At 36.0% G+C, this 14,627-nt stretch overlaps 2 protein-coding genes across 4 annotated transcripts; one reads left to right on the forward strand and one right to left on the reverse strand.

The window, feature by feature from the left end:
• The first annotated feature begins 2,206 nt into the window (after nucleotides 1–2,206).
• Nucleotides 2,207–7,888, forward strand: LOC107698024 (syntaxin-5-like). 2 transcript variants are annotated; one of them, XM_016498932.1, is made up of 11 exons: nucleotides 2,207–2,325; nucleotides 3,314–3,576; nucleotides 4,395–4,462; nucleotides 4,594–4,649; nucleotides 4,840–4,910; nucleotides 5,098–5,214; nucleotides 5,408–5,464; nucleotides 5,778–5,859; nucleotides 6,792–6,898; nucleotides 7,030–7,151; nucleotides 7,379–7,888. In XM_016498932.1, the coding sequence occupies exons 2-11, from the start codon at nucleotides 3,508–3,510 to the stop codon at nucleotides 7,536–7,538; spliced, it is 909 nt and encodes a 302-aa protein (XP_016354418.1). In that variant the 5' UTR covers nucleotides 2,207–2,325; nucleotides 3,314–3,507; the 3' UTR covers nucleotides 7,539–7,888. The 2 variants fall into 2 exon arrangements, with proteins under 2 accessions (XP_016354418.1, XP_016354419.1); XM_016498933.1 differs by having other exon boundaries at nucleotides 2,207–2,319.
• A 2,098-nt stretch (nucleotides 7,889–9,986) lies between these two features.
• On the reverse strand, nucleotides 9,987–13,300 carry LOC107698026 (protein RD3-like). 2 transcript variants are annotated; one of them, XM_016498935.1, is made up of 3 exons: nucleotides 13,134–13,300; nucleotides 11,438–11,720; nucleotides 9,987–10,483 (listed from the first exon to the last, which is right to left on the reverse strand). In XM_016498935.1, exons 2-3 carry the CDS (start codon nucleotides 11,653–11,655, stop codon nucleotides 10,114–10,116), a joined length of 588 nt encoding a protein of 195 aa, XP_016354421.1. In that variant the 5' UTR covers nucleotides 11,656–11,720; nucleotides 13,134–13,300; the 3' UTR covers nucleotides 9,987–10,113. The 2 variants fall into 2 exon arrangements, with proteins under 2 accessions (XP_016354421.1, XP_016354420.1); XM_016498934.1 differs by having other exon boundaries at nucleotides 11,438–11,739; nucleotides 13,134–13,299.
• Nucleotides 13,301–14,627: the final 1,327 nt, after the last annotated feature.

Genomic DNA, 14,627 nt, shown 5'->3' on the forward strand with positions numbered 1-14,627 from the left:
CATTTCTGTGCCACTTTCTGTCTTTCTCTCCCTTCCTCCCTGTCTTCTTTTAGGCATTATAGAAATGATATTTCCCAGGGCCGCCCTCTTCCTCTGTCGGGCTCACCTCTTTTTTCATTTCCAGCTAAAAACACAGTCCCGTGTTGTTTTCCTGCTCTTGCGTGTGTGAGTGTGTTGGTGCCCAAAGTGGCACTAATGATAAAACATCAGTCGTGTTTTCCTTGCGTCTCTTTGTTGAAGCAGCTGTGTTCTAGCAGGCCTGGATGCTATCTGGACAACATGAATATGTGTGCGTTGTGATGTTATCTGGCAGAGACGACGACATTGTCTGAGCACAGCCTGTGTGTGTGTGTATGTGTCAGCATGTAAGAGAAAAAATGTAAACCCTCACATTTAGGCCACTAAAAGTGGTTTTCTAACGTGTTTTCATGAGCATTTCTGCTCTGGGGGAACACTGATGCTATTGAACCCTGTCTGAAAAGAGCTGTGTCATTGATCTGAGTCCAAAATAATGCAGATCCTGACATAAGTTACAGGGTTTGCTGGATTCAAAGTGAGTTTGCTGATCGGCACAAAGAAGATAAGGAGCACAAAAAGCTCTTATGCTGAGAGGACATCAAACAGGTTACATGCTGCTTCATGTTGAATGGCTGAGAATATGTATGTGTGTGTAGGTCAATGTTTTCCTATGCTTTGGAGACCAAGTGTTCAGGATGGTAAAATCTGAAATTGGTAATCAGCCAATTGTTACAAATCGATTAGGATTCATGCTAAATGTTTTGATGAAAATCTAAGGTTTGAGGTTAGGTGTAGGGTTAGGGAATAGAAAATGAGAGTAGTTTTGTCCTAGTCATAAAACAAAAATGAGTGTGTTTTGTTATTTGAAAGGATCACAATTATGTTTCGAAAGCACTTTCGACCAGTGTTATTTGGCTTGGTGATGTGTGTACTAGGAACAACATGTTTTAGTCAGTGTGCATGAGTAGTCTTTAAATCTTTAAAATCATATTCACCTCAAAATTATTCATTTCGTGCTTTCATTGGCATCAAGTGCAGTTTCTTTTTTCTTTTTTTTTACTCTTTTGGCGACATCTGCTGGCGTTGTGGTGCTTTAAATGTTGCAGTCAATAGATTTGCTAATAAAATTGTTTATAAATGTCTATAAACCACGAATATTTGTCATAAAATGCACTTTAACAAAAACCAAAACCTTTTTTATTTAAAATTAATTTATTTATAAAATTATTTGGTTTTTTTATTTTAAAATGTTTATTTTTGTTGTTGTTGTTAAATAAAGATAACAATTAAAATAATAGGACAAACTAAAACTAAAATAAAATGTATTTCCATGGCTCCAGCACTATTTTAAATATAAATTATTTTAGTTTCAATTAATTATTAAATAATAAACACGGATGTCCCGTGGTTGGGAGTATTAAAAGCATCAATAGATAGATCCATGAATTTCATTAATTAATTACCGGTAATTAATTTAAAAAACAGTCATCGTGTTAAATGGCAGCCCTAAGAATATTAAAACTAGATTTAACATAAAAGAGTAAACATGCTATAAAACATTTAAACAAGAAAACAGTCTAAAAATAAATGTATAGGCCTACAGTGAAAACAAAGTAGAAAACGTAAAAACTAAACTCTAATTATATTCAAATTATATGCAATTAGAAATTAACGTTTCAAGACCCTAATCCTGCTTTTTTTATTATTATTATTGATTTCCAACATATAATATAAAGGTACTGAACAAATATAAAGTACAACAAAGAAATAGAAAATATACAGTATTATATAAATAATAATGCAGGTAAAAATAAATAAATAAATAAAAATATTAATGAAAAAAAAAAACTAAACAGAAAAAAGAACAGGTATGAGATCATCATATAAATAACAGAAAAGCTTCACAAAGAGAGCTAGTGCGTTTTGCTTTACTGTTTTTCAACCCAAGTAGTAACTCAATATAATTTTTCATATCTATCTCAAATAACAAAAAGTTGGGTTTTCCTTTAGCCCATTTCTGTTTATGTATATGGTATTTGCCCATAATCAAACAAAGATTAACAATAAAGGCCACATTTGGTGGTAATCTTTGTCTATTAAAATAAAAAAATACATCTTTTTCAGAGACCCTAATCCTGCTGCATATCGCACAAAATGTATCATCTGCGTCACAAGTCACGCTTTCGGAAAGTGGCAGTGCGCGTGCGCAATCGTGGACGTGGCAGTGACGTTACGCACACCGGAAGCGGTAAGGACTGGAAGTGAAACCCCGACAAGCTGCGAATACTGGAAAAAACGACGGTAACCGTGAGTAAACGATTATAAACCATGTCAGGAATGTGTTAGCTAGTGCTTAAGGTTCATCTGGAGTGTTTATAGTTAAAATTTAGACAGAAATTGTCGAGTTTTGGGCATTAGCGCTCAAAGAACTGCGTATTGCTGGACTGAAGACGGTGTCAGTTGCTATACAGACATAAACAAACCTGTAAACACCTTGAAGGGTATAATTTGTGTTTAGAACATGTATGTAAAAGCTTGTAATATATCTTTGCGAAGAATGAGTTGTCTTTCATTAATTTGTGTTATTAAATGTCTATCTGTGAAGCCAGAATATAATCCGATAACATGTGAGTTCAGTTTACCTCTCTGCTCAGCTGACTGCTGGTCTGGTTACTTGTAAACATTGTCTAGAGTGGGTTTCCTTATTGATATTATAAAGAAGGGTAAGCTGAGGTGTTGGGATCAGTATGTAAGCAGATCTTCTGTTTGTCATGTATTACTGGATGTGGGAGTGACATCTTACTTATTTTATCTGGATTCACAGACAGCAGCCATGTACCTAGAGAATTGTATTTGACGCCAAGTGGTTGAAAATCAGTTCTAGGAAAAGTTAATGCATTATTTGTAGCCATTTGTTTTGATATTTTATCAATTACAAGAGTATTTGGATAGTTCACTCAAAAATGGCAATTCTGTCATCGTTTACCAAAACCAAACAATAATAAAATGTTGACGGTGGCGATTGACTTTCATAGTATGGGGGGATAGAAACCTAAGGAAGTCAATGGCTACCATCAGCTGTTTGGTTACCAAAAATCTTCAAAATATAGTCTTTTGTGCTCAACAGAAGAAAGAAACTCTTTCTGGTTTTGAACAGCTTGAGGATGAGTAAATGACAGAATATTCATTTTTGGGTGAACTGTCCCTTTAAGTGTCTAAATGCTTTCTAAAACATTGTTTAGTCTCTTCTCAGCAACAATCAGTGTGATTGATTGAATCATTCTGTGATCCTCAGATGATGTGCGGAGTTGCTGAAGAACAGTCAGCTCTTCCAAGCTCTTAGTGACATTTGAAGTCTGAATTGTTTGCTTTGGCCTCATAAAGACGCCAGCAGAGAGTTTCACAGCAGCTGGATTGCTTTAGACTCACTGTCACCCATACACATCCTGATATCGTTTAGGGAAGGTTCTGAGGTTCTGCAGCATTATCATGATGTGTCGGGACCGCACACTTGAGTTCCAGTCGGCTTGTAAGTCACTGCAGGGGAGACAGTTACAGGTATGACCATATTAAATACATCTGCAAACACAGTGTCATACAAAGGATATTCAGTGAACTGTGCAGTAGTTTTCACAGATGCTTAAAACGATGTGAAGCATATTACATATTTTAAAGAATAAATAATAGTACACTTTACATTAAATTTGTTTAAAAGGATAATTTGCTCAAAAACTGAACATTCTGTCATGATTTACTGACCTATTTCTTTCTGTCATTAAACACAATTTATACTAGGCAGAATGTGAGCTTTTCTTTACATACATCAAAAGTAAATGGTGATTTATACTGCTAAACTCCAAAAAGGCACTATGCAAGATATATAAAAGCAGTATAAACCACCATACACTTTCCTTGCATTGAAAACAGAAGGTTCTCCTTTGCTGTTTCATGGAAGTAAAAAATTTGTCATTATATTTTTAGATTTTCATGTTACACTTCGCTCAATTTATTCACCTTCAGGCCATACAAGATGTAGATGAGGTGTTGTTGTTGTTTGTTTGTTTTATTGTAGCAGATTTAGAGAAATTTAGCATTACATCACTTGCTCACCAATGGATCCTCTGCAGTGAATGGGTGCCGTCAGAATGAGAGACAAACAGCTGATAAAAACATCACAATAATCCACAATTCCCACCGTTGTGATGTTTTTATCAGCTGTTTGCAATGCTAAATTTCTCCAAGTCTGTTCTGATAAAAAAAAATTCAGCAAATTTTAATTTTTGGCTGAACTGATATCTTTGAGATGCTGTTAATTTTGGTGCATAATAACAACAATTTTATATTTTTGGTAAAAAACAATTCCTCTGTCTTTTCAGAATGGGACTCACACTAAACCTGCCATTAATGCCATTAAACAGCGCAGTGACTTCACTCTTATGGCCAAGTAAGAGTGCATATCCATGTTTTTATTTGGTCTTTGCCCAGTGTTTTTTTGCTTCAGGGCAACTGTGCCTTGTCTTGCTTCCTCAAAACTTTGCCCCCCTGAAACCTTGTTTTTTTTCTTCTCCGAAACAGGAGAATTGGGAAAGACTTGAACAACACGTTTGCCAAGCTTGAAAAGCTTACAATTTGTGAGTAACAAGACTCTTATTGGTGGTGGACGAATGTGTATTTTAACAGAATTGTTCTGATGCTTGTCCATGGTTATTTGGCAGTCCCCTAGATTACTTTAAGGTCTAATATGATTGACTTAGAGTTATCGATTTCTTACACTGTATGGTCTGGTGTCATTATAAACTTTTATTCTTCCCTCACTCCTAGTGGCCAAAAGGAAGTCTTTGTTCGATGATAAAGCAGTGGAGATTGAGGAGCTAACGTACATCATTAAACAGGTTAGTGGCATCTCTGTTGTCATTCTCCATGTATCTCAGTTCTTGCTTATTTCACTTTATTGACTTTGAAGTTGCCTGTAGGTGTGTTGGTATTTGTGCTTACCAGAATCTTTCAGCTAACTACAATATTGTGTAAGAGCAAACCTCTTGCAGTGATCTGATATATGCCGTCTGTGTCTCTCATCAGGACATCAACAGTCTGAACAAGCAGATAGCGCAGCTGCAAGACCTTGTACGATCCCGCAGTGGGCAAAATGGCCGCCACATCCAGACACATTCCAACACAATTGTTGTCTCCCTGCAGGTACAATCTTATATCTGATATTGCTGCAGTGCACAGATATTCCAGACTCTATAGGAAGTATTATCTCAAATATCCCTAGCTGTAGACAGTAGGGGTGGTTGATCTCATTTTGATTGACAGGAGATGACTTGACTACCACACCTTTCATTTTCCTGCTGCGGAACAGTCTTATCTGTAAATGTTTGTGTTGCAGTCCAAGCTGGCATCAATGTCAAACGATTTCAAGTCAGTCCTGGAAGTGAGAACAGAGGTAAGGTTTTTTTTTTTGTTTTGTTTTTTTTTAAATGGTCAGTGCCGCACTTTTATAACATCATCAATTTCATTCCAAGCAGTTGTTAGGCTTTTAAATATTTGATCAGATCTTTGGCAAAGCAAAAACACACAATGTTTACTGTTCACCACGGTCCTATGAAACCACCTGCTCTTTCTTTTGATTTTCATGTCAGTTTTCTTTTGTTTAAATAACTTGTGTTTTAAAAGAAGACGACATTTAGTTGAGTTGTAATGAGTGAATGTTATTTTATTGTTTTAACTGAGGCATGTCTTTGCTGTTGTGTGTTTAGAATCTGAAGCAGCAGCGCAGCAGAAGAGAGCATTTCTCCCAGGCCCCTGTCTCGGCCTCTCCTCTGCTCGCCAATAACTTCAGTATGTCACATCTTTAGTACTGCTATTTTCATTTTATTTTCATTTTGTGGTTCACACATCTGAACATTTATCCCTTTAGGTTCCAGCTTTTGCTTTTTAATTTCAGTTCGTTCTTAGTAATGAGTCAAGCTATTATGCTTTATTGCTAGTTAATATTATAGAATAAATAGTGTTTGGCTGTGCCAATACAATCATTCACTACGAGTGCCATCAGCAGAAAACCTTTAGACACATTTACATTTAAAAATGAAAGTTCTGTCATTAATTACTCACCCTTATGTCGTTCCAAACCTGTAAGACCTTCATTCATCTTCAGAAAACAAATTAAGATACTTTTGATGAAATCAGAGAGCTTTCTGACCCTCCATAGACAGCAAGGGTACTACCACGTTCAAGGCCCAGAAAGGTACCAAGAACATAGACAAAATAGTCCATGTGACATCAGTGGTTCAACTGTAATTTTATGAAGCAACAAGAATACCTTTAATACCCTTGCTGTCTATGGAGGGTCAAAAAGCGCTCGGATTTTGTCAAAAATATCTTAATTTGTGTTCCGAAGATGAACGAAGGTCTTACATGTTTGGAACGACATTAGGGTGAGTAATTAATGACAATTTTCTTTTTTGGGTGAACTATCCCTTTAACGACCAGGCTGCACCTTAATTGAACTTATTTGTTGTATTTATTATCATTATTATTATAATACTTTATTTAAATATTATTGATATTATTTTTATAATATATACATTATAAACTGCATTTTATATAAATACTTTTAGAAAATGTATATCTATTTCTGTTCTATTCTATTTCTTTTATAATTTATTTCATTTTTTATATGAAAAACAGAATTTTTCACCTTGTGGTTTTTGTATGCACACATGGCGTCTTTATTCTGTATTTAATAGTTTTCAATTTCTTGGCTGTCGCAGACAGCTCAGTTCTGATGCAGGATGAGTCCAGGAGTCTGGGAGGAGAGGTGGCCATCGACATGGACTCTAGAGCAAACCCTCTGCAGCTGCAGCTCATCGATGAACAGGTATCAGTCTCACAGGAAATTAAGAATGGATTGCAGTCTAAGGCTGCTGCTTGTATCTGAAGGTTTGAGAGTATGATAAATGTTGAATGTTTGATTTCAACATCAAATGTCCGTTTGTTATGTTTTTGTAGGACTCGTATATCCAGAGCCGAGCAGATACCATGCAGAACATCGAGAGCACTATTGTGGAGTTGGGTTCCATCTTTCAGCAGTTGGCGCACATGGTCAAAGAGCAGGAAGAGACGATTCAGAGGTCAGACAAACACATACACACCACAGGATTAACATACTCCAAAACCACAGACTCAACAGTGCAGTACATGCTTCAGAGACATGCTGTACAAACCACACACAAACACTTACAGTAGCAGTAGTATTTTTTTTAAGTCAGCATAAATGCCAGTGTGAGAGTTTCACTTGCATTTGTGACTAAAAGTTGATGTGTGCAAATATTCGTTGTCTGTTTCTGTTGAACACCAGGATTGATGCCAGTGTGGAGGACACCCAGCTGAATGTGGAAATGGCCCACACTGAGATACTGAAGTACTTCCAGTCCGTCTCCTCCAATCGCTGGCTCATGATCAAGATATTCCTCGTTCTCATCATCTTCTTCATCATCTTTGTGGTCTTCCTTGCCTGAGAAGGAACGATCCTGAGTGTAAGGTGGGATGAAAACGGAGCCAAAGGGTTTGAAGGAGGGAGGAACAGGCTATGGACTTATGGGCGAATGTGCAAAAACATAAGTGGACTGTGCCGCAGGGGACTCTGGCTCCCGGGGGAGGGTGTGGGGGGGTTCTGATGCTCAGTGGTGGGATGATTTTAGTCAGAGTAACTTGATGTTAATTCTGTCACTGTCGACTTTCACTCTCTTACACTAGAGGGAGATGGAGGATGATGGTGATGCTGATGAAGGTGGAACTGAGATTTACTGTGTATTTAAAGAGGAGGTGTTCTGATTCACTCTGTTCTGTTTAAGCTTCTTCTACATCTGCATTAATATTTGAGCCTTCGTTTCTTATTAATAATCACATATTAAAAGAGAAGGCTTTTCCCCAAGTGGTTTGATTCTCCAAACTGGTTTAGTTGGTTTTTCTCAGTGTTATCCGTAATCAGCGATAATTATTTTTTTTTACAGTAAATAAAATGTGACCTGATTCTCCTCATAAAATATGCAATAAATACACAATAAAATGGGCAATTATTTGCCACTTATGGGTGAATCTCACAAAGAAATATCAGTCATATTTTACCCCAAAAAATTGATAGGAAAAATTATTTATAATTAATTGTATTTTTATAATTAATTATATTTGAGTACAAAAGTGATGTGTTTTTAGGACCATTATGACTTTTTCATGAAAACCAAGTTCTCATATGTAATGTGAAAAAAATGCTGTATAATATTGATGATTATTAGGCTATATCTAGCATGATTTTTTAAATTATTAATAATAGTATAAATTAAATTCAGTACAACAAATGCTACTGTGTTATATACTTACCAATGTACTAATAATAAATGTACAAATAAATTTATAAATTGAATATTTTTCTTTCACATTATATTCATGGGAATTTGGGGGGAAATGTGCTTAGTTGTCATTAAAATAATGTAAATATATATATATATATATATATATATATACGATCTATCTATATATATATATACGATCTATCTATCTATATATATATATATATATATATATACATAAAATAAAAATATCTTAATGGTCCTAAAAAAAATAGACATTTTCTTTTGTGGGTGGGGAAATATAAGTCTGACATTCTCTGACCATTTTAATGAGATTCTCCTTTCTAGTGTTAAGGTCTTCTGATTGCAGCCCCTGTAAATATGGGGTCTGTAATATTATATACTGTTTAGAGACTTTCAGTTTCTTTTTTTCTTCTTCTTTTTTTGAGTTTGATTCTGACAAATACACAAGGAGGAGTTATAGGAAGTTGCCTGGTCTTATGATTTTGCTTCGTGCAGGAATAAACAAGGTGCGAATGAAGACCAGTGTTTTATACAGTACTATAGAATTTAAAAGATCACAGTGCGGTTTAAAGGGCCCAAAGAGACTCCAGACGGATCTAAAGCTATAAACTGCTCATTCATTACATCAGGACGTGTTTCGTTCCAGGCTAGTGCAGAGGATGTCTGAACGTCTGGTGATGAAACCGATCAGTACTCTGAGAACTGAATGCTGGGTGCGTTTCCTTCATTTGTGAGGAGCAACTTTGGCCTGATGAACATATTGGCCACCTGCGCAAAGAACTGAAGATCAGCTCCTTCATGCTGTGATGCTGTGAATAATGAAACAGGAGAGGGAGCTGGCAGAGATGATGTCTTCTTCACTTAGAAGCAGCATTTTCGAGGTCAAACTCTCTAATTTGGTAAATCACAGACTTTCTCTCTCCCACACATGCCACACTATCTCAAATCAAACTCCTGAACGATGTACAGTGTATTATTTAATGAGCACTTTTTATGAAGACTCCTGTTTCCAGGCTTTTTTTAGCTGAATGGTCTGCATCTCTTGTATAAACTGAACACTGTTGTTATGTAAGGACAAACAGTACATATTAAAATACATCTGAGAAACTGATTATGGCTAATGTTGCTTTTGTCGCTGCGGCTGTAGAATTTTTGTAGAGTGAATCTCACAAAACATGGAATATGTCGCACCAAAATGAAAAGAAAGCTGACATTGTTTTAATAATTCAGCAGCACATTTCACATTTTGAGGGTTTTATTATTATTTTGTTAATTTTTTTTATTCATTACTTTAAAATAGTGTACAATTTACAGATTAAAAATTATTATTTAAACTTTATTTTTTCTTATTTTGTTCCCTTGTGAGCTTCACTATCACAGAAAAATGTAGCTGTGAAAATGCACACATTTATGCCAAATATTTATATTTACATCCAAATATTCAAAATATTTAAGCACACGTTAGAAAGTAAAAAAAAAAAAAAAGACTAGGCCAGTGTTCTTTGGTTCGATTAACAAATGAACAGTGTCTTGCAAACTGAAAGCATAAGCTTTAGTCTTTCAAGATGTCTCCTAGAATCTGATTTTCTTCCCTTCTCTTGTTCTTTGCCGCCGCCTCTTTTCTTCCTCCTCCATTGCCAACTTGCCTCGAAGGCTACATTTCCTTCAAGCTTTTCGAATCCTTCTTTCCTCCGTCTTTCTCTTCATCTCTACCTCTTGTTCAGCTCTGAGGACTTGTGCACTGCTCAAGAGGAGTGATCTCTGGCATGCTGAGGCTCCGTCCCTTCCTGGTGCGCATGGCGGTTGTCACCTGTTCGGCTGCTTCCTCGTCTTCATCAGACCACGTGTTTTCCTCTTGCAGGTAGTTGCGGGAACCACCGAAGCTTCCCTTCCCGCGGTTCAGGGTGCGGAACTTGGATCGAAACGTGACGAAGGGGAGGCTCTTACTGCGCTGTTTTTCCCAACGGTTCACCCGATTCTCGAGCTCTGCGTCTCCCTGAAGCTCATCCAGGCAGTTTCTTAGGACGCCCCGGAACAGTTTGGGGATGTCGTGCACCTCCGCCTCAAACTCTGACACTAGCTTCCTGAACCTTTCAAACAAACATCAAAATCTTAGAGATATTACATGATTCACCTCTGTCACTATAACTCTTATTGGGTAATACCTACCAGGGTTAAGTAAAACTAAAAGCAGCATAAAACATTTTTGTTACTTGAAATAAAATAAATCTTGATGGAAATAAAATAAAATATTAAGAAAAAAAGGAAACTTTCAGCTAGTTGCCAAGGAAACACTTCTCATTTTTGTTTAGTTTAACGGTAACCTGATGTATTAAAATAACTAAAACTAAAACTATGAAATAATACAGATGACAAAAACAAACAAAAAAAACGACTAAAAGTAACAAAAATTAAAAAGGAAAATATAAAAATAACTCATTGTACATTTACATTGTATAAAATAATCACAGTAAGTAAAAAAGATTATTGGAGTGAATATTTACAAGAAAATTCTGCTTAGTCTTTCTACTTTAAAATGTAATGTTTAATTCAGTGTGTTACCTGCCATTTCTTTGTAATTGTAAAATAAGCTATTTCTGTTTACTACTAATTCTAATATTCTAATAGTATATAGGCTATGTGTATATATATATTCATGATACTAAAATAAACTAACTGAAATAAGTTAGTTAAAACATTTTATTCCACATGTACACACAAATACACATAAAAATAGATTAAAACATTAAATACATTAACTTAAATAAAACATTACTAAATCTTGTTTTATTTAAGCTTAAGCTAGTTGCCAAGGAACCATTTCTTATTTTCATTTAGTTTTACTTGGGGTACTGAAAAACCTAAAACTTAATAAAAACTATATATATATACAGTATATACAGAAAAATCACAAAAACAGACTACAAAAAATTACTAAAATTAACAAAACTTAAAATGAAAATGGAAATGATAAAAACCTAATTCAAACTATTAATAAAAATTATAATATTATCTCAATGATACTAAAAAACACTGATACCCACCTGACAATGACCGGGCCGCACTGTTGAGGTGGGATCTGTGCACAGAGGTCCTGCAGTTCCAGCACGTCTCCTGGCGTGAGCTCGTAGGGGACGTGTGGCTGAGGGCCGGCCAGCCAGCTGTAGTCTGCAGAGGAAGAGTTGCGGCGTCTGCGAGTCTCTGCTGCCTTCTCCAGCCGGATTCGCTCGGTCCGTTTCACCATGGCACCCAGCTCCAGCATCAAAGTGTTGGTCACCAGCTCCTCTGGAGTGCGCTGGCCGGGAACCTTCGGCTCCAGGGAAAACACTACTGACCAGGGAAACATCTGTGAGAGCAACAACCATTGAAATTTGAGTCATAACCTTCAGATTTTAACATTGAGTACTGTTTGCAAGTGATTGCCAGATCAGCAGATTTAATTTTGACAGAGACTTTTTTTGTTGTTGTTAAACATTTAGAAATGACATCAAACTGTATTTGGTGCACCGATACCAAGTCAACCTGATTATCTATCTATCTGTCCGTCCGTCCGTCTGTCTGTCTGTACTTCTGTCTGTCTGTCCATCCGTCTGTCTGTCTGTACGTCTGTCTGTCTGTCTGTCATTCTGTCCTTCTGTCCTTCTGTCCGTCCATCTGTCTGTCTGTACTTCTGTCTGTCTGTCTGTCCGTCCATCTGTCTGTCTGTCTGTCCTTCTGTCCGTCCGTCTATCTTTCTGTCTGTCTGTCATTCTGTCCTTCTGTCCGTCCGTCTATCTTTCTGTCTGTCTGTCATTCTGTCCTTCTGTCCGTCCGTCTTTCCTTCTGTCCGTCTGTCTGTCTTTCCTTCTGTCTGTCTGTCTGTACTTCTGTCTGTTTGTCCTTCTGTCCGTCCGTCTGTCTGTCTGTCCTTCTGTCTGTCTGTCTGTCTGTCTGTACTTCTGTCTGTCTGTCCTTCTGTCCATCTGTCTGTACTTCTGTCTGTCTGTCTGTCTTCTCATCTATATATCTGTTGTCTGTCTTTCTGTCTATCTATATATATGTATATATACATACATGTACTAATTTTAAACATGTCATTTCTAATATGATAATATTAATGATAATGTAATATTTAATTATTCTAAATTATTATATTTATTATAATATCAATTTAACTATTATTATTTCTATTATTGTTGTTAGATTAATAATTCTAATAATTTCTTGTATATGTTTTTATTATAATTATTATTTGGAAAACTTTTTGGAAAATTTTTACCTTTTTGATACCTCAGATTATTCATGTTTTATATAGACATATTTAGTATATGTCTGACTGTTTGTTCCACATTTAAAGGCCTGTTTCAGTGCTAAATAGTATTGTATATAATACTAATATACAGTTTGCATCCCGTATAGTAATGTACTATAAAGCAAATACAGCTCTATTCTATTTACACCCTTGTACTCATGTGTGGATAATTATCAAAATTGTTAATTTCGTATAGTCAACTGGATAATTATTAATTGCAAATTAACTCAGGGTGCAAATATCTGCATTGTGTTACTGGTATTATTTGGAATTATAAAGACGTATGGATGTTCAACTAAAGTTGAGTACAGGAGCAGGACACAAAGCAACAAAAATATGTGAACAAATGTAATTAGCCACACTCTTGATATTATAGCAGCTGAATTTTATTTTGCAAATGCAAAATTTTATATATATGTATATACTGAAGTTGCAAAAAAGGATATTACCTTTCAAATAATGTGAGTTTTATTCCTGTTTTAATGTGAAATATCTTCAAATTGGACCCGAAGATGTAAATGTAGAGCCAAAATATTAAAATCCAGGGTTTGGTTTCCAATCTAAGCACTCCAGAGGAGACAGCTCTCCTTTGCGTTGTTTTAGACACTGTAAATGTGTGTATGTAATCCTATATAAATATGCAAGCTGGTATTTAGCCATCTGATTAGCTCAATGAACACACACCTTGCATACCTTGTGATCTCCTGCTCATCCACCGGAGCTGATTGCACAATATCTCCTCGTGCGCAACATGTGTGCACTGAATTATTGCACTACATTTTTTTTTATATAAATTAATGCACTGAAATTGTATTTATTACATCATGTTCATTTTAGACTATTAAGGAATTTCTAATTAAATAATTTGTGGCACTTTTGAAGAGTAACAATGCAACTTTTATTGAACTTAAATTTCAATCATTTATGACCATTAGACATATTAAAGAAATAGTTCACCCAAAATAAACATTTACTGAAAATTCACTCACACTCAGGCCATCCAAGATGTAAATGAGTTTGTTTCTTCATCTGAACAGATTTGGAGAAATTCAGCATTACGTCACAGTGAATGGGTGCCGTCAGAATGAGAGTCCAAACAGCTGAAAAAAACATCACAATAATCCACAAGTAATCCACACGACTCCAGTCCATCAGTTAACACCTTGTGAAGCGAAAAGCTGTGTGTTTGTCATAAACAAATCCATCATTAAGATGTTTTAACTTTAAACTGACACTTCTGGCCAAAATAACAGTCCATAATCCATGATAAGGCTTCCTCCAGTGAAAAAGTCCATCTCCTGTTCTCTCAATCAAAATTTACCATCATATTTTTTAGAACTGTTTTGGGCAGTTTTCGTTGTAAGCAGTGCTTGATGGATTATTGTGATGTTTTTATCAGATGTTTGGACTCTCATTCTGACGGCACCCATTCACTGCACAGGATCCATTGGTGAGCAAGTAATGTAACTCTAAATTTCTATGAATCCGTTCTGATGAAGAAACAAACTCAAATTTACATCTTGGATGGCCTTAAGGTGAGTAGATTTTCAGCAAATGTTCATTTTTGTCTTAACTATTCCTTTAAGTTCTGCTAGACACCAACAGGTGGTAACATCATTACTCAGAGCTGCTTAAGGAGTTGCGTAACCCACACACACGTTGTCTTAATCATTATGTATCTGTACCCAACTGTCTGTGTCTGATCAGCCCGAAAGAGGGAGGGAGAACAGAACTGTAGGTGCTGTGATGGTTTCCGCTCTATTCAGCACTTCAGAGGTTTAATCTGCATATGTGTGATCATGGATTACAATGCACTCCTACACGCTTCTCAGAAACAAGGGCCGTGGCGATGGACATAATCTGATTACGTGCTGTTTATGCTGGTGTAGACCAGTGAGAGTGACCAGTATGTTACATAATGCATGACTGATGCACTAGTAGGT

This window comes from Sinocyclocheilus anshuiensis, unplaced genomic scaffold (genome assembly GCF_001515605.1).
Source record: "Sinocyclocheilus anshuiensis isolate Anshui unplaced genomic scaffold, SAMN03320099.WGS_v1.1 scaffold2388, whole genome shotgun sequence".
Taxonomy (NCBI): Eukaryota; Metazoa; Chordata; class Actinopteri; order Cypriniformes; family Cyprinidae; genus Sinocyclocheilus; species Sinocyclocheilus anshuiensis.